The 23,203-nt window shown below is 49.9% G+C and overlaps 1 protein-coding gene across 1 annotated transcript in view; it reads right to left on the bottom strand.

Moving 5' to 3' along the window:
• Positions 1-651: 651 nt before the first annotated feature.
• The window catches only part of FNDC7 (fibronectin type III domain containing 7), a 37,814-nt gene continuing 15,262 nt past the window's right edge, over positions 652-23,203 (bottom strand). The window contains exons 7-13 of the mRNA XM_056844727.1: positions 20,160-20,414; positions 19,341-19,598; positions 17,649-17,903; positions 7,119-7,373; positions 5,669-5,929; positions 1,635-1,664; positions 652-713 (exon numbers count right to left, since the gene is read on the bottom strand). Of these exons, the coding sequence (XP_056700705.1) occupies positions 652-713; positions 1,635-1,664; positions 5,669-5,929; positions 7,119-7,373; positions 17,649-17,903; positions 19,341-19,598; positions 20,160-20,414 (1,376 nt within the window). The remainder of the gene's footprint in view (positions 714-1,634; positions 1,665-5,668; positions 5,930-7,118; positions 7,374-17,648; positions 17,904-19,340; positions 19,599-20,159; positions 20,415-23,203) is intronic.

The following is a 23,203-nucleotide window of genomic DNA, read 5'->3' as shown; positions in this document are numbered from 1 at the left end:
TCCCCAGTTGTTCATTGCCAGCTGCCAAGTCATGTTGGTCTTTTCTGACTCGTAAAAAGGAACAGTATGGTAGCTTGATCAGTTTAACATGTAAAGAGTAGACTTCCTGGCATATGAGCGGAATGGAGGCAATTTGATACATAGTGGCTTTAAAAGTAAGGTTCTGGTTGACAAACTGCAAATTTATCTCTTTGCTTCACTGTTTGTCTATCCACCTGCAAGAAATGCAGAGAAGACCCGTGAGGGTTGACTGCTATTTCCCTCCCATGTTGTTAATTTCCAGAGGCTTTGTTTTATAACGAACACTGCTTTCTTGTACTCTATATCTGGAATTTGGCATGCATAAATTACAAAATACTCGGATTGCTAGAAAATTCTAAAAATATATGGAGGACACCTCAGCTGTAGGTGTTCTAGCAGTTACTGCAAAATGGGGACAAGATGTAAGATCAAATGGGCAAGAGGCCTGGCTTTGCTTACTAGGAATTTTGATCTGTACTGACATCACTGCTTTGACTGCTACATCAGTGGAAGAGCAACATTGCCAAGGTGAAGACAGTGGTGCAGCAAATACAGAATGGAAATTGATAAGATCCTTATACCCCAGTATAAACAAATTGTCTTGCTCTAATGGTTTCTTACCTGTTTATCTCAGTTCATTATTCCCTGTAAAACCTGGTGGCGATCAGCATTCCTCTTTCCCCTGTAGATCACTACAAAAAACAAAATACAAATTTCAGATTCAGCAGGTGATGCAAAGAAGATGGGCAAATTATTTTTACCCTGCCTTGTTTTGATCTCATTTTCCTAGTCTTCCCCTCCTCCCCTGTCTTGGGATTGTTGCTTCTGTTTCCTGGGACTGACAATCACTTTGAAAGGCATTACTTGCCCCACCCTTATCTTGTGGGGAGCTGGCTTTATAATGTGGTGATGGCCAGCCAGAATGTGTAAGAGGAAAAAGTCCAAGATCAGTAGTCATGTTGGGAGGTAGCCCTAGAGTTCAAAAATAGGTTTGAGTGAGTCCTGGCACAAAGTAGCTTAAAATGTTAGTGACTTTAATATTTAAAATATTTAAATCCCAGTTTGTTTCCTTAGACTCAAGGCAGCTAACAAATCAACAGCACGTCTATTGGCAAGATGCTATCTACATAGGTGACCAACAATGAATGGATTTTACTTTGTTGTAGGTTAATATATTTTTGTTTGATGTTGAGCCAATTTTCCTGGGTTAGAAACTGCTTTTTTATTTTTACTGTCTATAACATATAGCTTGGGATTGTTTTCTTGAACTATCTTTTAAGAAACATTTTGGGGAACGTCTGTCAGATTTTGAAGTACCAGACCTGCACAGGAAAAAACCAGTTGAGATTCCAAGTACCAACATCAAATAAATATGAGCCCAGGTGACAAAGGCCCTGGAACCTTCCAAGCCCGTCTAGATCACAATAGGTAGAAATAGAAAAAGATAAACATATGAACATTTTGTGCTGTACATCAGATTTTATGTGGAATTAAAGATTATTCTTGATCACTGTTGCTTTTAAAAAGGTGAATAACATGAAATTGAGACTTTGACAGCAAATACTTTCAGGAGAGGTAAACCAAATTCCCCCTCATCTAATGGGTCTACTTACCCATTCCAACTGAACTTCCAGAGCAAGTCACTAGAAATGTAAGAAAGACACAAAGCTGAAAACTTTGATATGTGATAAATTGCACATTAACGCAACGCCATTATCCTATATTCTAAGTCTCGACCTGGCCAAGCTGAGCTCCATGCAAGTCAGCCTGTTTCACCCAAGCCCTACTAAAAGCAAGGGCACCTTTCCTACCCCAAGCTCACATGAATTGGGAGTGGCAGCAGTGCCCAGCCCTCTGAAGCCCTCCATGAAGCAGGGAAGGTGGCAACACCAGCCTGCTTGAGCTCTGTGAGGTAAGGCAGATGGTGGCAATACCCGCCCTGCCTGAGCCCCACATAAGACAGTGGTGCCCTTCCCAAGCCCTGTGTGAGGCGAGGCAGGTGGCCACAGCCATCCTGTCTGAGCCCTGTATGAGGGAAGGCAGGCTTCAGCGCTGGCCAGCCCTGTGTGAGGTGAGCAACAGTAGCCCATCCAAGCCCCATGCAAGGCAACGGTGCCCAGCCTGCCCCATGTGAGGAAGAAGGTATAGCCTAGGCTCCACCCAGCTCACCTGAGCCTAAGGCAAAGGCTTGCCCAAGGCTCGTGTGGCAGCTCGCAGCAGTCCCGAGCCCCATGCAAAGCCTCTTCCTCTCTCCCTCCGCCCTTTGAGGGGGGGGCTCTTTTCCAGGGTTTTGCACTCTGTGCCATCTCACAGGGTGGTTGTATGGCTAAAATGTAGGAGGAGAATGATGTAAGCTGCTTTGGGTCCCCTTGGGGAGAAAGGTGGGATGGTTTCAATTTAATAAATGTTGCTGAAGAGGAGGAGGGTAGGTAAATGTTCGGTTGCTTGATGGGTGGGAAGGAGAGCAGGCAGCAGGGAAAGGTGAGAATATGGGGGTTGCCAGGAGAAGGGAATGAGGAAATAATGTGGGGCAGGTGATACAGGGAAATGAAGTGCCAATCTCATATCCTTGCAGGTTCTCCATTATACAAGGGCTTGGCCTAGCAACCAACACTGCAACTGGGCCATAATTTTCTGAGTAGAGAAAGGTAGAGAAAGAGTGAAAATAGGTGGGGATAGGATCGCTCAGGGTGGAAAGGAGAAAAGGAGGCAGCAAAAGGCGAAAGGCTATGGAGGCTTTAAGGGAAAGGAAAGAAAATAGTGGGGGGTGATATCCCCCCACAAGTCCTTTCTGGTTCCTACTTCTGTGTTCTAATAGCCAAGTGTGGTGCCATCTGTGGATACTTAAATCCATGCAAACTTGGGTTTGCAGAAAAATCTGAAAACTTTTTTTAAAGGGGGGTTTAAATCCCTCCCCCAAAAAACCCAAAAGCATTGTCTGCACAAGTACGAAGTACCAACTTTCTTTCATCGACCTGCCGCTTGGAGGGGGTGGGAAGCAAGACTAACAGCTCTTCCAAACCAGGGAGGAAGATGAGAAGGCGGCTGTCCAGGGACAGCACCAGACTCAGGGCTTCCCCCTATCACTGTGATCTGCACAGCTCCAGGCAGCCTCCCTATCATTACTGCAGCCAGCACAGATCTGAGGAGCTCTGCCGCCGCTGGCATGACCGGTGTAGTTCTCTGGCTTGCCGTCTTCGCTGCCACACCTAGAGAAAAGCAAGGAGGCTGGCCAGCAATCCCTTTATAGGTGGCCTTGACTCTTGCCACTGGGGATGCTGTGGGTGGAGGATCCAGCTGAGGCCTGGCCTCAAAGCAGCCCACAGAAGATGCCAGCCTCAGCAGTCCAGGAGGAGGCCAAGGCAAGGCCAGAGAGGGCAGCCCCAGCATAGCCTTGAGAGAAGCTAGGCCTGGTGGCCTACACCAGCCTGCCTCCTGGCCTAGCCATTGGGGAGGGGGGAGCTAGAGGGAGGGGAGTGAAAACAGGTTAGGAAAGGGCTGGCAAGGGGAGGGGAGCAAGAGGATTGAGAGAACCAGTGCACTAAAAGGGAGAGAGTGGGCTGGGGGGGGGGATCAAGATGATGTGATGGGATCCCTTTCTCTGAGTCAAGGGGTCAGAGAGCTCTGCTGCCAGAAAAGGGAGGAGAGGGAAGTTTTGCTGTCACCTCACTGCAGTCTCCCATCCCATGTGGCTATTCGTTCACGCTGGTCCTGCAAGCACAAGACTAAACTTTCTTAGGGTTAGAAAGGAGTAAAACATGAACAAGATCCACACTCTTGCATCCATGCAGCACTGGTGTAAGCAGTCTGACCCCTTCTCCTGGCATAAGAGCTAGACACTGGCATAAGACTGGCATAAGAGCTAGACACTGCTCCTCACAAAATGGATGCCTCTCAGAGGGTTTTGGGATCCATCTTGTGTGTCAAGCCTGGCCAAAAAGGCAGTTGGTGCTGAACTTTTCCCCTGGCCCTGGCATGTGCCTCGCTGGACAATGGGGCCAGCTAGTCCCCATTGTGTCACCCTATGGTGATTCAATCAGTGCTTCGAGCAGACCATTACTTACCCTATCTGCACATATCCCAGCAATCAATCAGTAGTCAATAGAATAATCCAGGCCTTCTCTTGGGTCCCGACGACTCCTCAAGCCTCTCCTATCTTTTGTAGGAACTCCAGAAAAGCAATCAGTTCTTTGTCTCTGGCTTTCCTGCCAGTTTACCTCATACTGCCTTGGGACCCATTTTGGGATATAAATATTGGTCCTTTGGCCATTCATAGTGTGTGTGTATTCTGGATCTGTGCGCACCCCCCCCCACTTGCGTGTGGGCTCTTCCTTTTGCTCCTGGAAACACTGGTCATTTTCCTGTTCAGCACTGCTTTCCCTGGACGTCCCTTCAAAATTGGTAACTATCATCCATCGCTGAAACCCTATCCAGCTTCCTCCCTTTTCTCTTAGTCAGCTCTTGTATGCTTTGTGTGTGTATGCTCATTGCATGAGATATCTGTGGGACTGTCTTTCCAGATACACCCCCCAGGGAGCGCTACGCTCTGCACATTCCAACTTGCTGGTGGTCCCCGGCCCGAAGAGTGTCCGGCTCTCCTCAACCAGCGCCAGCGCTTTTTTGACCCTGGCCCAGGCCTGGTGGAACTCTCTCTCCAATGAGACCCGGGCGCTGCAGGACTTAATACAGTTCTGCAGGGCCTGTGTTTTTCAACATAGCTGGCCTTCCTTCCCATTCCCCTTCATTTATTAGGTTCCTAACAAGGGACCTTGTCTGCTTCCCTGGGCTGGGCTGTCTCCTGTGTGCCAGTAGACCAGCACCATCTGGATTTATTGTAGAGATCGTTGGTTTTAACTGAGGTAATTTGTATGTGTTTACTGTGTTTTATGGTGTTTTAATTCTGATGTCAGCCGCCCTGAGCCCGGCTTTGGCCGGGAGAAAGGGCGGGATATAAATCTAAAAATAAATACATAATAAATAAATAAATTTCTTATTTTTATTACTTTATTCTTTAATAAAACCAAATTTTAATTATATAACTGCCTGCTCATTTGAGAGTTTTCACCCAGGACTATCCTGGTATACACATGTTATCGATCCGTTACCCCCCTTGCTCTCGTTCTCCAGCTAATTCCCCCACCTAACGTGGAGACTGCCTACTTCGGGTAATACTGGATCCAACTGATTTTCCGTATGTTCACTGCTTTTCCTTAACTCACAAAACTTTTCTGCAGTCAGCAGACCTGATACTGATCCATTTCTGGAAGCAGATGTGTGCTCTTTCCATTACCAGGTCAGGTACTGTAGTACTTTTCCTAGCACGTCTGTGGTTTGACTGCAACCAAGAAATCGAATCCATGCATTAACCAACAATGAATCATGCCTCTTGTGTGGAAAGCTGACTACCATTGTCAACCATTAACAAGAATATCTGTTTGTCAGATGGAAATTCAGTATGTGGGAGCACTTTGCAGAGCAGCCATTGAGTGGAGGCTGTTTCATATAACAATTATAATTTTTGAACTAGTCCTTAGTGGAAAGCAATACTGGATTAGAATGCCAATGTTCCATGTTCTTAATTTGATTCAGTTTCACTTACAACCCCTTCTCCATTTGAATGGCAATGCAAGCACTTTAACGTTGTTACCTGAATATATCTTCTTAGGGCAAAATGTAAGTTTTGATCCTTTATCAGTTACTGGTGATACCACAACTGTATAGACATCTCCACAGGGTATCTCTGTAACATCACAGTAACTCAGGGCTGCACTGGGTGTACAGGTGAAATTTCCTTTTGAACCATACAGATCTGTAATATAGTTTATTGATCCTTCTGAAGTCTGCCAGTATATCCGTATGCCTTTATTGTCCAGTCTATACAGTTTAACTCCAGATGGGCAGCAGGCACCTCAAGGGAAAAAGAAATTGAATAGTGGTTAATTTTAGACATAAGGAACTGCTGGAATCCATAACTGGTTTTAATTGGGTGCAATGAAGTAACTTTTTAGACAGCATACTACATTAGGTTCTCTTTTAAAACGAGAGCCAACCATCTTGGAGACTTTATCTCTTGCAGTTTAAAGCCAGCCATTCCAAATGCCTAAGCAATGGCCTAGAAATAAAGTTTTGTTTTGATACATTATCTACTTCTCCTCAGCAGTAAAAATGAACAGTTAGTTGAGCTAGATGCATCAATGGGCGTATGATGTCCTTCTCAGCGTTTTCTGGAGACATGGTCCAAGACAGAGGTCTCATTGTCCAAAGCAAGAGTCCTAGAACTCTACAAACATCCTACTACATTTCTTTATTTAAAATATTTATTTAAAATATTTATATAAACTTCTTTCCCTCAAGCATCTCAAGGCAGGTTACAATTATATAGGCAGGTAACAAGTATTGAAACAACTGGACAAAAACATAAACTTTAAAACTGATATAAAATACACTAAAAACCAATCTAAAAAACCCTTATTCCCCACTAGCAGGAATATTCCTGTTTTGCCCAAGCTCAGACAACACCAAAAACTCTTCAGAATAACTGTATTGTATCCCCAGGAGAAAGCCAGGAGAGTAGAACGACCCCCTTCTTAGGAATGATCAGTAGTTTACACAAGCCCCTCCAGTGATTCACCAAACTAATTGGTAGTAGGGAAAAGCTAGGTCAGCCAGTAATACTGACAGATTGGTACACCACTAAATGCAGATATTGCAATGTTAAGCACTTGGTAAAAGATTTAAGAATCACATGCTTAAAAACAGAACAGCTTACAAATATCATTGTTGGATCAATCGTCTAAAGTATGTTACAGCCTGGCCCCCTCACGTTCGATCTTTAGGAGGCAGCTGAAGACAGTTTTATTTAGGACTGCATTTCATTAAAGCAGTCATAAACTGTGATTTGAAAATTTGGTTTTGTTTTTATGTAATCTACTTTATGTATTGTATTAATATTGTAAGCTGCCTTGAGCTCTGTAAGGAAGAAAGGCTGCTAATAAATATTTTAACTAAATAAAATAAATTGGATCAGAACATAATTAATATAAACTGTGCATTTACTAAATGCCTCTGATTTTTAATTGCATTTACCACCTACTTACTTGAAGAAAATCCTCTGTATATACAATCTGATATTAAGCCTGTTTCACTGATTGCTTTGACAGATACAGTGTAGTTGGTGCCACATGTAATGCATCCTAGAAGGCATCTGTTTTGGAGTGTGTGACATCTGGCCTGTGCTATTCGTGATTCCAAAGTTGCTATGTACGTCTTTGCACCAGACCCAGTAGACCAGCTGATGTTTGTTATAGACTGTGTAACTTGAGTTACGGTAAGGTCAGCTGGGCAGCAAGGAGCTTGAAAGAGAGGAGGAAAGGGTTAGTTTCCCTTAGAACCTGATTATTTGTTATCATTCTTGCTTTGCAAAATGCAGTATATAGAGCCTATCTTGGAATCTTAGGTGAAAGTGTTACTTTTTCCCTATCCCAACCCTGACTTCTCAAGCTGTGACTTAAAAATACAATGAAATGGCTACATTGACAGCATGGATGATTTCTTTGTTTCTTGCTACATCCCACACTGATCTCTGGTGACAAGTTTCCTTCTCCACAAGATCACCCCAGCAACCAACCAGCACCAAATGGAACAGGTGGTGCTGGTTATGATCAACAGCAATTATTGAGAGTGATATTTATTTGTGCACACTGAAAATTTATGAGAATCAGGAAGCCCTGATGTGAGGCAGCACAGGAAAGGTACAGAGGAAGAGGAACTTTCACCAAAAAAAGTTTTTTTTGCACAACCCTACTGTCCATGGAAAGCTCTGCACTTGCCATCCATCCTTGTTGTGTCCTGTTTGTTTCCTTTCACAAAGTAAAAGTGGCTTCCTTTGCAGACCCACTCATCCCTTACTGTCGGTCTGCCATTATGGGGATGTACTAAAATGAATGACAGGAATGACTATTGGGAATAATGGGAGCCAGGAATACCAGCTGATTTGCATAGGCTCCACTGAAAGACGTTACAGCACACAAAAGTTACAAGAAAGCTGCCCTGAGCCTGGAACGACAGCCTCCAGAGTGGAATGATAATCCCTAGGATTAGAATGATGGTTAGGGTTGCCAGGTGGGTGGTTTTGGTGGGCAATTGCCAAATCCACCCAACTGCTCTGGAGTGGTGGCCGTGTGTGTGCATGAGTGCATGAACGTGATGACATCACCTCCAGTTTTACTTCCAGAAGTGCCTTATCACCGCAGCCGATTTAAATTTTGGGGTTTGAGTGTCAAATTGGCTGCGGCGATGCAGCAGTTCCAGAAGTAAAAATGGAAGGGATGTCGTCACATGCATGCCCCCCTGCGTGTGGCCGCAGCTGCCGTAGCCCCGCCCCTAAAACCTCCCACCAGTGGAGAGGGGAGACCTGGCAACCCTAATGATGGTCCCTGGGCCCAGATAAAATGCTTTGGGGTTGGAATGACAGCCCCTGGGACTGTAATCAGTGCTCTGGGGTCTGTCATTCCAGTTCCAGACTACTAATTCCAGTCCCAGGGACCATCATTCCACTCTGGGAGCTCTCGGTCCAGTCCCAGAATGGTCAGATACCATCATTCCACTCTTGGAGCTCTCGGTCCAGGCCGGGCAGGTCTCTCTAAATCCGTTCTTTGTATTTGATGCAGCTTTTGTTTGCTGTATTGTATGTCAACGGTCGGGGAAAGGTACACAGCACCAGAAGTTGCAAGGCTTTTATATAACAATCTGCAGCTAATCCAAATACCTACACTATAGTTATTGTATGTGTGTGTGTTAAGTGCTGTCAAGTCGTTTCCGACTCATGGTGACCCTATGAATCAATTTCCTCCAAAGTGTCCTATCCTTAACAGCCTTGCTCAGATCTTGCAAATTGAGGACCATGGCTTCCTTTATAGAGTCAATCCATCTCTTGTTGGGTCTTCCTCTTTTTCTGCTGCCAACAACATTGGATTCTGCCAACAACATTTAATTCTGCTTTGTTTCCTACTTTTGCATTCCAGGCACCCAAGATTAACAGCACATCTTGTTTAGGTGTGTGATCAATTTCTTCCTGAACACTTGCATAAAAACTTTCAGTTTCTTCCTCATCAGCATCTGTAGTTGGGGCATAAACTTGAAAGATGGTTATGTTGATAGGTTTTCCCTGAAGTCTGATTGATATTATTCAGTCAGTCTTTGCATTATAGCTCCTGATTGCCTTTGCTACATCTTGCCTCACTATTAACACAACTCAGTTTCTTCTATTTTTGTCATCCCTGAGTAAAACACTATAGTTATTACAAAGAGTATAGTTACTAAAAAGGAAGTTACACATTCCTGGAGTTACTTATCTTATGAGGAACATCGTATATTACAAAATTCTAACAAAGATACTTTGTTTTTCATCAAGCCTGAGGACAAGGGAGGAAGATTTGTGATCCAGGACAGTTGGGCCAATATACAGGAAGTTAGGAAACAACTCTTGGACAAGACCTTTTATAAACCTATTCGAAATAACCCCACTGAGGAAAGCTAAGGTGAGAAGGATGCTGCTTTGTGGTTGGGAGGAAAGGAAGGGGATCCAGAGCCAGCTGTCAGCCCCTTTGAACACAAGAACAACACTGTTGGGCCAAAGGCCAACAACGCTGTGCAGATGTTGCAGCCACTGGAGGGTGTCATTGGCAATGGGGCCGTCTGAGACAGGCAAAACCTCGCACATGCACCGTGCCACTCCGACAAACATCCCATCCTCCAGAACAGATCCATGTTCCTGCCGGAATGGGCCGCCGAGCCAAGGCCTCATATAACGTGGAACCCGAATATTTGCTGCTTTGATGGCCTGGCATGACCAAGCTCCTCTCTTCCACCCCAGGGAACACACTATATAGTACAAGTTAAGCCTACCCCAAGAACAGGATGGCCCGCGTGCCAGCACATGGGCAGCCCAATCACAGGGGCTCCCTGGCCTCAGGAGCAATCCCTTCTTGGAAGGCCACCTCTGCAAGGCTGTGCTGCCATATGGCCTCTCACACACGCTCCTGGTCAACATGTCCCACCAGCTCCTGCCCCCTGTCTGCCACCTCAATGTCCTGTCGCTGTGGGGCCCCAATCCACAGACCATCCTGTGGGTCTGGGACGAGGGGGGAGGTACTGGTGGATGGCAATGTTGTGCAGCATTGCGCATATGACGAAGAGTTGTGCGATGTGCTCAGGGCACATCACCTGATGGCCACCCATGTGGTGCAGACAGCGGAATCTTCATCTGGTCGAAGGCTCTCTTAGTGATGAAGCTAGTCTTGTGATGTGCCTAGTTGAACGCCACCCAGGCCAGAAGATCATCACTGGGGTAGGGGGTCAGGAGATACAGCTTCAGTGGGTATCTGCATTCACCTGGGGAGGAATGTCATGGGGTTGTCGGGGGGGACTTCCATCCCAACCCATTCGCCCAAATGTGTCCCTACCACTCACCAAGGAGCCAACTGGGGCCACCACTCCAGGAGTCATTGGAGGTTTGAGGTGGCAAATATTTGGGCATCATGGACACTGCCCAGGAACTTGGCAACCAGGTCGGTGAAGATGCCATGATGGTTGCACACTGCCTGGATGTTGATGCTCTAGAAGTGGTGTCTGTTTTGGTACATGTGGGACAATTGGTGGGGGGCCAGGAGAGCAACGTGCATGCAGTTGATGGTGCTCACAACATCAGGGAATCCTGCAATAGACTCGAACCTGGCATGAATGGGGGTGAGGTTCTGCTCCTCCGTGGGAATGAAACATGTGCACAAATGTTGGCAACCATGGCGGCCAGAAAAGCATGGAGGCAGCGACATGTAGATGTTGGCAACACCTTCAGAACGTCCACGATCACCCCCTGGAAGCTTCCAGTGGGGAGGTAGTGCAGCAACATGAGTACATTCTGGAGGACAAGGATGGCATGGGGCCCCGGCACCAGTCCTTGGAGGTCAGATCCCACCTCCTTGCATAATCTGTCGCGCTGCTCCTTGGGCGTGGCCGGTGCGAGGGTCTCTGACCTGGAGGATGTTGAGGCTGAGACAATCTCTTCCGCCTCAGACCAATCCGAGGGGGAGTCAGAGCTCGACTCTCCCTCGGCCGTCGCCAGGTTGCCACAGGATACACCTTGTAGCTCCACTCTGGCTTTAGCATCCTCCCCGGCAGGCAGACTTCTCTGGCCTTATATCCCTCCAGGCCAGAGAAGCCCCTCCCCAGCTCCGCCCCTAGCCCTCCCCCGGAAATCCATATAAGGGCGGGGAGGGCTGGCTTCCACGCCATAGGCAATCAGGCGTGGTCCCCCGTCGCTTCCCCGCCCTCGCCCGCCCGCCGATCAGCTGGGCCGCGGGTGGGGCCGCTCCCGCCGCGGCCCTCTCCACGCCCCTCCCGGGCGCTCCTACTCTGGCCACCGGCCCTGTAGGCTGGCGGCCCTCAGCTGCCCCGGCCTCGCCGGTGCGGGGGCGGCATGCTGCGCCTCCGGCTGAGGCACCTGGGATGGTGCCGGGTTGAGTCCCGGCCCCCTCAGCGGCGGCTGGGCTGGCGCGGCGTCGGCCTGCAGCTCCTGATGCGGCTTGGGGCGGGCTGGCGGGTCGTCTGCTGGCGGCTCCTGCGGCGGCTCCTGCTGGGTTTCCTCCTCGCCAGCCGGCTTGCAGGGCTGCTGGGGGGAGAGGGAGCCGCAGTGACGCCGCCCTTCGAGGCCACCCGGTGAGTGTGGGGGCCGTTCCTAGGCCCGGGAAGGGGGTTTGGGGGCCCCTCCCGGGACACACCTCCCCCCTTAAGACCCCGGAAACCCCGCTGTCTCCGTCCTCAAATACCCGGGACAAGTAGTCGGCTGGGACATGCTGCGCCCCAGGGCGATGTCGAATATCAAAGGAGAAGGGTAGGAGCGATAGGTACCACCGGAGCACTCGGGGATTGTGGTCTTTGGTCCTGTGGATCCACAGTAGGGGTGCATGATCCGTCACTAAGATGAAGTGGTTTTTGTCTAAGTAATACTGGAGGGCTCCCACCGCCCATTTTACTGCTAATGCTTCTTTTTCTATTGTGGCATAATTTTTCTCTGCTGGTCTCAATTTGCGACTCAAGAAGAGGACGGGGTGTTCCTGGCCGTCAACATCCTGAGTAAGCACGGCGCCTAGGCCGGACTCCAATGCATCCATATGGACTGAAAAAGGGCGAGAAAAATCGGGATTGCGGAGTACCGGCTCTTGGGAGAGGGCCTGTTGGAGGTCCTGGAACGCCCTGGAGACTGCTGGGGTCCAGCGGATCGTGTTTGGGCAGGTCTTCTGTAGGCAATCCGTCAGGGCACTTGCTCGACTAGCGAAATGAGGAATAAACTTGCTATAATAGCCGACCAATCCTAAAAATTTCCTGAGTTGTTTCTTGGTGCGGGGTGGGGGAGTTTGCTCAAGTGATGTGACTTTGTCAGGTAATGGCTGTAAAGACCCCTGGCCCACGATGTATCCGAGATATCTAATTTCACGGAACCCCAGGTGGCTTTTGGTGGGGTTTACTCGAAGCCCAGCAGCATGAAGAGCCCGGAGCACTTTTTCCAGGTGCCATAGGTGGTCCTCCCACGTAGCACTGAAGATGACTATGTCGTCAATGTAGGCCAGGGCGAAACCTCGACACTGGCTTAACACCTGGTCTACCATCCGTTGGAAAGTGGCTGCGGCCCCATGCAAGCCAAAAGGCATCATGGTGAATTGATAGAGTCCTGAGGGGGTGGCGAAGGCTGTCTTCTCCTTGTCTTCCGGGGCCATGGGGATCTGTCAGTAGCCCTTGGTCAAGTCGAGGGCCGACAAGTACTGGGCTTCGCCTAGCTGATCTATTAACAAGTCGGCCCTTGGCATAGGATACGCATCAAACTGGACCAGTTTGTTAACGGCTCTGTAGTCCACACAGAAACGGGTGCTCCCATCGGGTTTGGGCACTAGCACGATGGGGCTTCGCCAGGCGCTTTTAGAGGGCTCAATCACACCTAGGTCTAACATTTTGACCACTTCCTGCTCTATGGCTTGCCATCGTTGATGAGGAACGGGTCTCCTCGGGACCCGTGCCACTTTTCCTTCTGGTGTTCGAACAGCATATTGCACCCCTTGGATACGCCCGGGGGTCGACGAGAAAACCGGTGGCAAGGAGCTCACTAAGTGTCGTAATTGCTTTTGTTGGTCCAGTGCTAGAGCTGAGTCGATCGTGGGGAGGGCTCCGGTTGTCGATGTGGGCTCCCAAGGTAGCTCACCTGTCGGCAAATCCAAGGGTTCTTCTCCCAACCGACACTCGGCTTGTATCCCCTGCCGTTCTACCCATTCCTTCAAGTCGTTGATATGGAGCCGTTTACATTGCCGACGCGAGGCGCCACATTGCACCTCATAAGAACATGGTCCCAATACCCGGAGTATCTTGAACGGCCCTCTCCACGGGTTTTTCTCACTTGGCCCAAAGATCCGTCCTTTCACCAGAACTTGGGCCCCCACCACTAGCTGGCGCTCCTTGGTCCCCACATCATACCACTCTTTGTCCGTGGCTTGGGCTTGCTCCAAATTTTTCCTGGCCAACTCTTGGGCGATCCGTAATCGCTCCTGCAGTTGACGCACATACTCCTGCGGCTCCTGTCCTGTCTCGGACCCTAAGACCCCCGCCCATTGGCCTGCCATGAGTTTCAAAATCCCCCGGGGCTTCCGCCCATATAAAAGCTCGAAGGGCGCATACCCCGTCGAGGTCTGAGGAGTCTCTCGGATAGCAAACAACACAGGGTCCAGGAACAAATCCCATTGATTGGGGTGGTCTCCCGCTAATTTCCGCAACATCGCTTTGAGAGTCTGGTTCAGTCTCTCTACCAGCCCGTCGGTCTGGGGATGGGCCACTGCTGCAAACACCTGGCGTACCCCTAGTGCCCGACACACCTGCTTGGTGACAGCCGCTGTAAAGGATCCCCCCCTATCCGTGACGATTTCCCGGGGAATCCCGACTTGGGAGAAGAACCTGATCAATGACCTACAAACCCCTGGGGCTTGCATGGTCCGTAAAGGAATCGCCTCAGGGTAGCGGGTGGCATAGTCGATGATCACCAGTATAAACCGGAACCCCCGCGGAGTTTTAGGGAGTGGCCCCACAAAGTCCATGGCAATGCGGTCGAATGGGGTGTGGATTATCGGTAGGGGCTGTAGGGGGGCTTTGGGGGCCCCGCGCCCTTCCCACATCTGGCACCGAGGGCAAGATCGGCAGAATTGCTTCACTTCCCTGGAGACTGTGGGCCAGAAATATTCGGCTTGGAGGCGAGCCAAGGTATTCTTAACCCCCTGGTGGCCTGCCCAACTATGATCGTGGCTCAGCTCCAACAGCCGAGCGTGATAGGCAAAGGGGACTAGCAACTGCCGGGTTTCGCCCGTACCCCCACGCACCACCCGATACCAGACCCCTCCCTCTTTCTGGATTTGGGGCCAACGGTTGGCCCGGCGGTCATCCAGGATTTGTCCTTCACTTACCGCTACCAGCTTTCGCAATCCGGCCAGTGAGGGGTCCTGGTTTGGGCTTCCTGGAAGGTAGGGTCGCCTGGCCACTGGGTCGTCCCTCCGGGTAGGTGTTCAGGAGGGTCGCCTCTATCCTGGGAACCTCTTCTCTCAACTCGCGACGGGCCTGGTTGGGCGTCATCCTTGGCCTCAATGATCCAACCTTCATTCGGACTGGTCCGGAGCTGAGTCCCTTTTAACATGTCAGCAAAAAATGGGGCATCCCGTCCAACCTACAGGGGATATGGTAGCTGAGACACCCGCGCCACTTCCATCTGATAGGGCCTATTGCGCCACCTTACGTTGATGCTAACTACGGGATAACGCTCGACATGACGATGGAAACAAGCGATGGTGGTTATAAGGAGTACCGGGAGGCCCTTAGGCAGTAGGGTCATGCGTACCATGGAAATCGATGAACCACTGTCGATTAGCGCGGCCCGAGGACATCCGTCCAACACGAGCGTATCTACCAGTGCCTCCGGGCGAGGGTCTACCGGCTCCGCATGCCACACATTGTCTATGCCCAGATCGCATTCCATGGTGGGGCAATCACGGCGGAGGTGGCCCCACTGCCCGCAAGTGAAGCAGGGTCCCAGCCCCTTCGGGTTTGTGAGATTCCTCTCCCGTATTTCGATTGCCTTCCCCTGCGAGGAAAGGCCGAGCCGCCGCGCCTGGTGCGGGTGCGCCTTGAGGACGAAGACCCCAGTTGGAGGGGATCCGCGCCGACAGGCGCGCCCGTCCACCCCTGTTACCTCCTTCCGGGCCTCGGGCTCGTACGTCGCCTCGCCCGGGGTCCCGAGGGAGTTCTCTCTGGTCCAACCCCAACACATTTTCTAGGAGGACCATGGCTTCCTCCAGGGTTTTGGGCCTATTGCATATGATCCAGTCCCGAGCTCTCGGAGGCACCACCTGTACTAGCTGCTCTAGCACTATATGGTCCACTATGGCTTTACTTTCCCCTGACTTAGGTTGGAGCCACCGATAGGCCGCGTCTCGCAGCGCATTCACGAAGGCTCGAGGAGCCTCCCCCTTCTTCCAGCTGAGTGACCGGAATTTGTGGCGATATGTCTCATCCGAGATTGCGTAGCGTTCCAGGAGACACGCCTTCAGGCGATCATAATTCCCACTCTCTTCCTTGGGCATGGCTTTTAGGGCAGCTTGCGCAGGACCTGTCAAGTATGGGCCCAGAATGATGGACCAACGGTCCTTGGGCCATCCGGAGGCCTCGGCCGTCCGCTCAAAAGCCTCAAGGTACCCGTCTACCTCGTCGTCAGGCCCCAATTTTGATAGCAACACTGCTGGCATCCGTATTTTGGGGCCTGGTGGGGTTCCCCCGGTTCCTGCCCCTCTTCCGGTCTCGAAGGTACGGCATATGTCTCGCACGAGGGCGGCTTGAACGTCTAGAGTTTGCCGGGCCATATCCTGCATCAAGCGGGTTTGCGACTCCTGTTGCTGCCTCCATAGGTCTTGCATCAAGCAACTCTGCTGCTCCGTTAACCACTTGCCAAACTGATTCAGGTCGGCCGGGGCGCCAGTTGGGGCTTCCCCTGGCTCCATGGCCCGTGTTGTCGTCCCTGTAGGCCACTGCAAGAGAGGTGCTCTCAGAATCGGCCGTGTAGTTTCCAGCCTGGGGGGCGGGGATTTTTGGCGGGGCGCGCTGGCCTATAGCTCCAGTGCCCGCATCCTCCACCACCTTGTCGCGCTGCTCCTTGGGCGTGGCCGGTGCGAGGGTCTCTGACCTGGAGGATGTTGAGGCTGAGACAATCTCTTCCGCCTCAGACCAATCCGAGGGGGAGTCAGAGCTCGACTCTCCCTCGGCCGTCGCCAGGTTGCCACAGGACACACCTTGTAGCTCCACTCTGGCTTTAGCATCCTCCCCGGCAGGCAGACTTCTCTGGCCTTATATCCCTCCAGGCCAGAGAAGCCCCTCCCCAGCTCCGCCCCTAGCCCTCCCCCGGAAATCCATATAAGGGCGGGGAGGGCTGGCTTCCACGCCATAGGCAATCAGGCGTGGTCCCCGTCGCTTCCCCGCTCTCGCCCGCCCGCCGATCAGCTGGGCCGCGGGTGGGGCCGCTCCCGCCGCGGCCCTCTCCACGCCCCTCCCGGGCGCTCCTACTCTGGCCGCTGGCCCTGTAGGCTGGCGGCCCTCAGCTGCCCCGGCCTCGCCGGTGCGGGGGCGGCATGCTGCGCCTCCGGCTGAGGCACCTGGGATGGTGCCGGGTTGAGTCCCGGCCCCCTCAGCGGTGTCTGGGCTGGCGCGGCGTCGGCCTGCAGCTCCTGCTGCGGCTTGGGGCGGGCTGGCTGGTCGTCTGCTGGCGGCTCCTGCGGCGGCTCCTGCTGGGTTTCCTCCTCGCCGGCCGGCTTGCAGGGCTGCTGGGGGGAGAGGGAGCCGCAGTGACGCCGCCCTTCGAGGCCACCCGGTGAGTGTGGGGGCCGTTCCTAGGCCCGGGAAGGGGGTTTGGGGGCCCCTCCCGGGACAAACCCCTCAATGGCCACCCTGCCCAGTTCAGAACCTGTCCAGACAGTTGTTGTCCGAGACTCAGAGGGTGCTGATCTTCTCACTGAACCGGCGAACACGGCACCCACCTCCTCTAATGCATGGCCACCCAGACATACAGGGCCGGGAGGAGGTGGATGAGGTGCCACCCAGGGACATAGGGTGGCCATGCTGACTAGGTTGCCTGCTTGCCAGCAACTGCTCTGTTCTCCTCCTGGCCCCCATAGTCACACCTGGCCGCAAAGGCCTCAAGGCCACTCATGTGAGCTCCTGCCACAGCTGGATGGTGCAGAGGCCACCAACGGCGTTACCAGGTGATTTCAGCTGGCCTGGTTTTCCACTGTATATTCATCCAAACATCTTTACAAGGTCTACTATCTCCTTTGTGGATATGTTGGGATAACAGCAAGTTTGGATTGTTTTTTCAACACATTTGAGGAACCAATGATAGTGCTGCATATAGGAGATCAGTTCAAATTTCAGCCCAGCCCAACAGGAAGCCTTAGATGGAGCCTCAGCTCTCTACCTTCATTCACCTGTTATACATTGGAAGAAATGTATACATGGTAAATAATAAATAACTTCTCTGGTCAGTTGTAACTTACCTGTTTCTAAAGGGACACTGTAACTAGGCAGGCTGCGTCCTGCTTCTGTGCTTGCAACAGCGCTGATTGAGAACAGTGACCCACATGGGAGGTTGTGGAGGGTGCATGAATTTCCAGTGCTTGTGCAGTCCCACATTCCTGCTTCTCCTTTGGCAGTGACTGTGTATATTGCTTCATCATTATTGGCAAGCCAGTGCACATTAATTACAGAGAGTGTATCCTTTGAGACGCTTATTATTTCTGGGCTGCATGGAGCTGAAAAAATTTGAGATGGAACAAATTTAAACTGCATTACGTGGCTTTAATGTTGTGTTAGAACTATTGCAAATGGCATTTGTTGTGGCATTCTCTCTGTTTAAGATCAGCTCCATACCAGAGAGTTCCACAGCTCAAACATTTTCTGGAAAGATTACAGGAATTCACCTGCATATTTTTTTTTTACAATACACCAATTAAATGTAGATATCACAGTCTGCTCCAATGCGCCTGAGAGGCAACAACTGAGAAGCTGCCAGGGGTGTAATTGGAGCAGTGTTATACAAGTATTCGTATGCAGAATGGCTTTGCTGTCTGAGTTTTTTAAAAAAGGAGCTGCTGGTGCAATAGTGCTTGACATATGTTGATGTATGGGCTGTGGCTAGCTTTGGAGAAAAGATGCCGTGCAACAGTTTGTACTATTATGCTAATATATACAGGCTATCCAAAGAGCCAAGCATTAGATCAGAAAGCTCTTCAGTTCAGCAGCCACCCATTTGATACCATGGCTTGTATACAAAGGAGGATTTCATGGATGACTGCTGAATTACAACTAATAATGAAGCTCAAGACTATGCATTCTCCGGGACTTAATAAAGATCTGAGATTCCTGTCTCATTTCCAATGCTGATTTCTCCATGCCTACTACCCCTCTGCATATCACACCTAATCCAATCATGCCTGCTAATGTAATTTACTTGCTTTTTACATTTACATTGCCATTGTGTGTCTAATTCACTTGTCTCTACTTAAGGACAGATGGAATCACATTCTAGCTGTATCTCAAGAAGCTGTGGCTCACAAAAGCTCGTGCCCTGCCAGAAATTTTGTTAGTCTTTAAGGTGCTACTGGACTGCTACTCTTTTCTACAGCCTTTGGATAATATTTTCAAAAGGAATAATAGAATCATAGAGTTGGAAGGGGCCATACAGACCACCTAGTCCAACCCCCTGCTCAATGCAGGATCAGCCTAGCGCATCCCTGACAAGTGTTTGTCCAGCCACTGCTTAAAGACTGCCAGTGAGGGGGAGCTCACCACCTCCCTAGGTAGTTGATTCCACTGTTGAAGAACTCTTACTGTACCTTTCCACCCATAATTTAAACCCATTGTTGCAGGTTCTATCCTCTGCTGCCAACAGAAACAGCTCCCTGCCCTCCTCTAAGTGACAGCCCTCCAAATACTTAAAGAGAGCTATCATGTCCCCCTCAGCCTCCTCTTCTCCAGACTAAACATTCCCAAGACCCTCAGCCTTTCCTCCTAGGGCTTGGTGTCCAGGCCCCTGTAGGGTGGGATTTGGTTTAGTTTGGTTTTTAACATTGCCAATATTTAAATTGTAATATTAGCCTTTTCAGCACTTAATCTTTTCATCTTGCACAGTATCTCCTTTGTTCTTAGCTGCTCTCTTGTATTAACAGAAGTGTAAACTAGAATAGTACCTGTTGCCACATGTTTAGATGCACATGAGGTATTGCTACCTCGAATTTCACTGAAGGAATAGACAGTGATATTGTACTGGGTGTTGCATTGCAGTGCAGACAGGGTACAAATGGTGGCTGTGTCATTGCAGAGCAGCTCATTGGACCAGTCAACAGCTTTGGTTTCATACATTTCAGCACCACGGACAGGAGACCAGACAATCTGAACTGTGTCACTGGACACAAACACTGGGTTAAAGTCACTGGGGCAGCACGGTGCTAAAGAAATAAAAGAAAAACATTTTTTTGTTTCAAATGGCAATAATGCTCAAAGTTTATCTGAATAAATATTGATTCCTGATGCTCCTTTTAAGCGAAGTAAGTAGTCAGGGACTCTATCACTGTAGACCAAGCCCTTTCCTCTTCGTGCTGCCAGGGTGTTTTACTTTCTACTGTGTTTCAGTTCTACCACTGCAGATGGCCAGAGAGTGATATTGCAGCTAACAGTCTAGAAAGATTGGGCTATTCGGGCTCCAATAGTTTTACATCTAGTCCCATAATCCAGCTCTGACCTGGCTCCACAATCTCAAGAAATGATCACACAGGTATAGATTATGTTACTCTGATTTCCCATCTTCTATAGACTGCCTGCTTTACCACCAGCCCCAATAGTCATCTTTTATCTAATGATTTGAAATACGTATGCCATTTCACCTAGACAAGGATAAATATGAAGCCAATATGCAAGATACCAGCTCTACCAGTAAAAAATTATGCCTAACTGGTTTACAATCCTTACAGATTGACTAAATACACATGAGAAAATAAAGTGGTACATACCAGTGGTATGGTTAAATATGTCACCCAAGGGGCTCTGCCCTGCCTTGTTATAGGCAAAGACACTGATGAAATAGGTAAAGCCACAGTCTGATTGGAAGTAGCACTGGGTGTGAGAGGTGTTGCAGTTCACCTCTAAGCCATCGTCACTTTTCACAAAGACCACGTAATAATCACTTAGGTCAACATCGGACCATGATACTGACAAGTTGCCAGGCTCAACTTCTTCAATCATTATACTTTTTGGAGCACAAGGGACTGCAGGATCAAATTTTCACCAAAAAAATTGTTAAAACACTTTCCATACTGTAACACCAAAATACAACCTTTAAAAAAAAAAAAGCTCAAATCCATAACAGGAATTTAGAGACTGCTCATCTTGCTGCGCTTTAGGGTTTGGATGTGCTTGTCTTAACCTTGAAGTCTACATGTGCTGAAGGCCTGCTCCCTTGCCTAACCTGAGAGCTCATGATTGTGTTGCATCAATCCACATGGTGCAGTTTGTACAGCAGATGCCATGTTATCAGCAGAGTGTCATCAGATTCAAAGCTATGTGCTTTGGGAGCAACCTGCAATGACACGTGGGAACTTTTTTTATTTTAATGATGAAAGTTGGCATGCTTGTGTGTTTGGATCCTGGATCTTGTTTGTAATTGTGTATCTTTATTTTGGGGTGTCTGACACAGTCCTAGGGATAGATGAGTAAGAACTGGTTTCCACCATCTTTTTGGGCTCCATCATGTTTTTTAAACTTTTCTTAAAATAATTTGTGCATCACAATTTTACTTATTTGTATCTTATAGAATTCCTGTAATGGAGGCTAAACTGGAAATATACAAATTTTTGCAAATCACAGACTTTATGGTTAAAATGCAAATATCAGCTTTTGAATCAGTGTCATCGAATCATAGAATTGGAAGGGACCACCAGGGTCATCAACTCCAACCCCCTGCACAATGCAGGAAACTCACAACTACCTCCCCCCACACACACACACCCAGTGACCAGACGATGGCCAAGATGCCCTCCCTCTCATCATCTGCCTAAGGTCACAGAATCAGCATTGCTGACAGATGGCCATCTAACCTCTTCTTAAAAACCTCCATGAAAGAAGAGCTTACCACCTCCCGAGGAAGCCTGTTCCACTGAGGAACCGCAGTAACTGTTAGAAAATTCTTCCTAATGTCTAGATGGAAACTCTTTTGATTTAATTTCAACTCGGTGGTTCTGGTCCGACCTTCTTGGGCAACAGAAAACAACTCAGCACCATCCTCTATATCAGGGGTGGGGAACCTCAGGCCCGGGGGCCGTTTGTGGCCCCCAAGGACATTTTTTGTGGCCCTTGGGAGCTCCAGGAACCCTGCCGCGGAGGCGGGGCGCAGGGCGGCCCTCCCCAAGGGTGTTCCTGGGGCCACGGCTTACAGCACCCTTATAGCGCCCTTTGGACCTCCTCTCACCGACTGTTGGTTGTTGGTCGGCGAGAGGGGAGGGGGAGGGACTCTTCCCCCAAGGCTGCCCCCTACAGCTGCGGCGTGCAGGAACGCTGCGGCACATTGTAAGCCCCTCTCGCTGCCTGTCGACTGTTGAGCAGTGGGGGGCGGGAAGAGGCCGGCGGCTCCCGACGGCAAAGCATGCATGCGGGAGCCGATTGGGCTTGGGGGGGGCTTTTATGGACTCTGGGGGGGGGAGTGCATGGAGACTGGGGCCCGGTTGCTTGGTGCTCCGTGCGCCGCAGTGTGTGTGTGTGTGGGTGGGGGAGGTGGGGTGGCTGGGGCCCGGTCGCGCAGGCCGGCATGCGTGTGTGTGGGGGGGGGGGAGGGAGGGAGGCTTTTCCCTCTTCCTCTTTTTCTGTCACTCTTTCTCCTTTCTCTCCTTCTCTTCCTCCCTCTTTTTCTGTCTCTTTCTTTGTCTCCCTCTGTCCTTTTTTTTCTTTTCCTCCGTCCTTTTCTTTCTTTCTTCCCCTCTCTCCATTTCTTTCTCCCTTTCTCTCTCTTTCTCCCTCCCTCCCTTTTCCTCTTTCTCTGTTTTCCTTCCTCCCTTCCTCCCTTGCCAATCGGCTGTGGGCTGCGCCCCCCTGGCGCCTCAGTTTCTGGGGCCCACCGCTGGCTGCCCTCCCACCTGGGAGGGGGGAGTGGAAGCGCCCTGCAGGCCTTCTCTGGGTGGCCTCCCCTGGGGTTGCCAACCTCCAGGTGGTCGCTGGAGACCTGGCAACCCTAGCCTCTCCCCCCCCACGGGAGATCTACACCTGGTATGGCCCCCGAAAGATGTTATAAATGTGCGAATGGCCCTTGGCAGGAAAAAGGTTCCCCACCCCTGCTCTATATGACAGCCCTTCAAGTACTTGAAGATGGTTATCATATCCCCTCTCAGCCTTCTCCTCTTCAGGCTAAATATACCCAGCTCCTTCAACCTTTCCTCATAGGACTTGGTCTCCAGACCCCTCACCATCTTTGTTGCCCTCCTCTGGGCACGTTCCAGCTTGTCTACATCCTTCTTAAATTGTGGTGCCCAAAACTGAACACAGTACTCTAGGTGAGGTCTAACCAGAGCAGAGTAAAGTGATACCATCACTTCCCGTGATCTGGACACTACTTTTGATGCAGCCCACGACCACATTTGCCTTTTTAGCTACCGCATCACACTGCTGACTCATGTTCAGTGTTTGGTCTACTAAGACCCCAAGATCCTTTTCACACACACTACTGCTCAGACAAGTCTCCCCATCTTATAATTATGCATTTGATTTTTCCTACCTAAATGCAGAACTTTACGTTTATCTCTGTTGAAGTGCATTTTATTAGTTCTAGCCCATTTCTCCAGCCTGTCAAGATCATCCTGCATCTTGGCTCTGTCTTCTACTGTATTTGCTACCCCTCCCAATTTAGTATCATCTGCAAATTTAATAAGCATCCCCTCTATTCCTTCATCCAAATCATTTATAAAGATGTTGAACAACACAGGGCCCAGCACAGATCCCTGAGGAATTCCACTAGTCACTTCTCTCCAAGTGGATGAGAAACCATTAACAAGCACTCTTTGGGTGCGAT

Source organism: Euleptes europaea, chromosome 2, assembly GCF_029931775.1.
Source record: "Euleptes europaea isolate rEulEur1 chromosome 2, rEulEur1.hap1, whole genome shotgun sequence".
NCBI classification, from domain to species: domain Eukaryota; kingdom Metazoa; phylum Chordata; class Lepidosauria; order Squamata; family Sphaerodactylidae; genus Euleptes; species Euleptes europaea.
The sequence above is the reverse complement of the archived record's forward strand: the minus strand, read 5'-3'. Positions and strand labels throughout refer to the sequence as shown.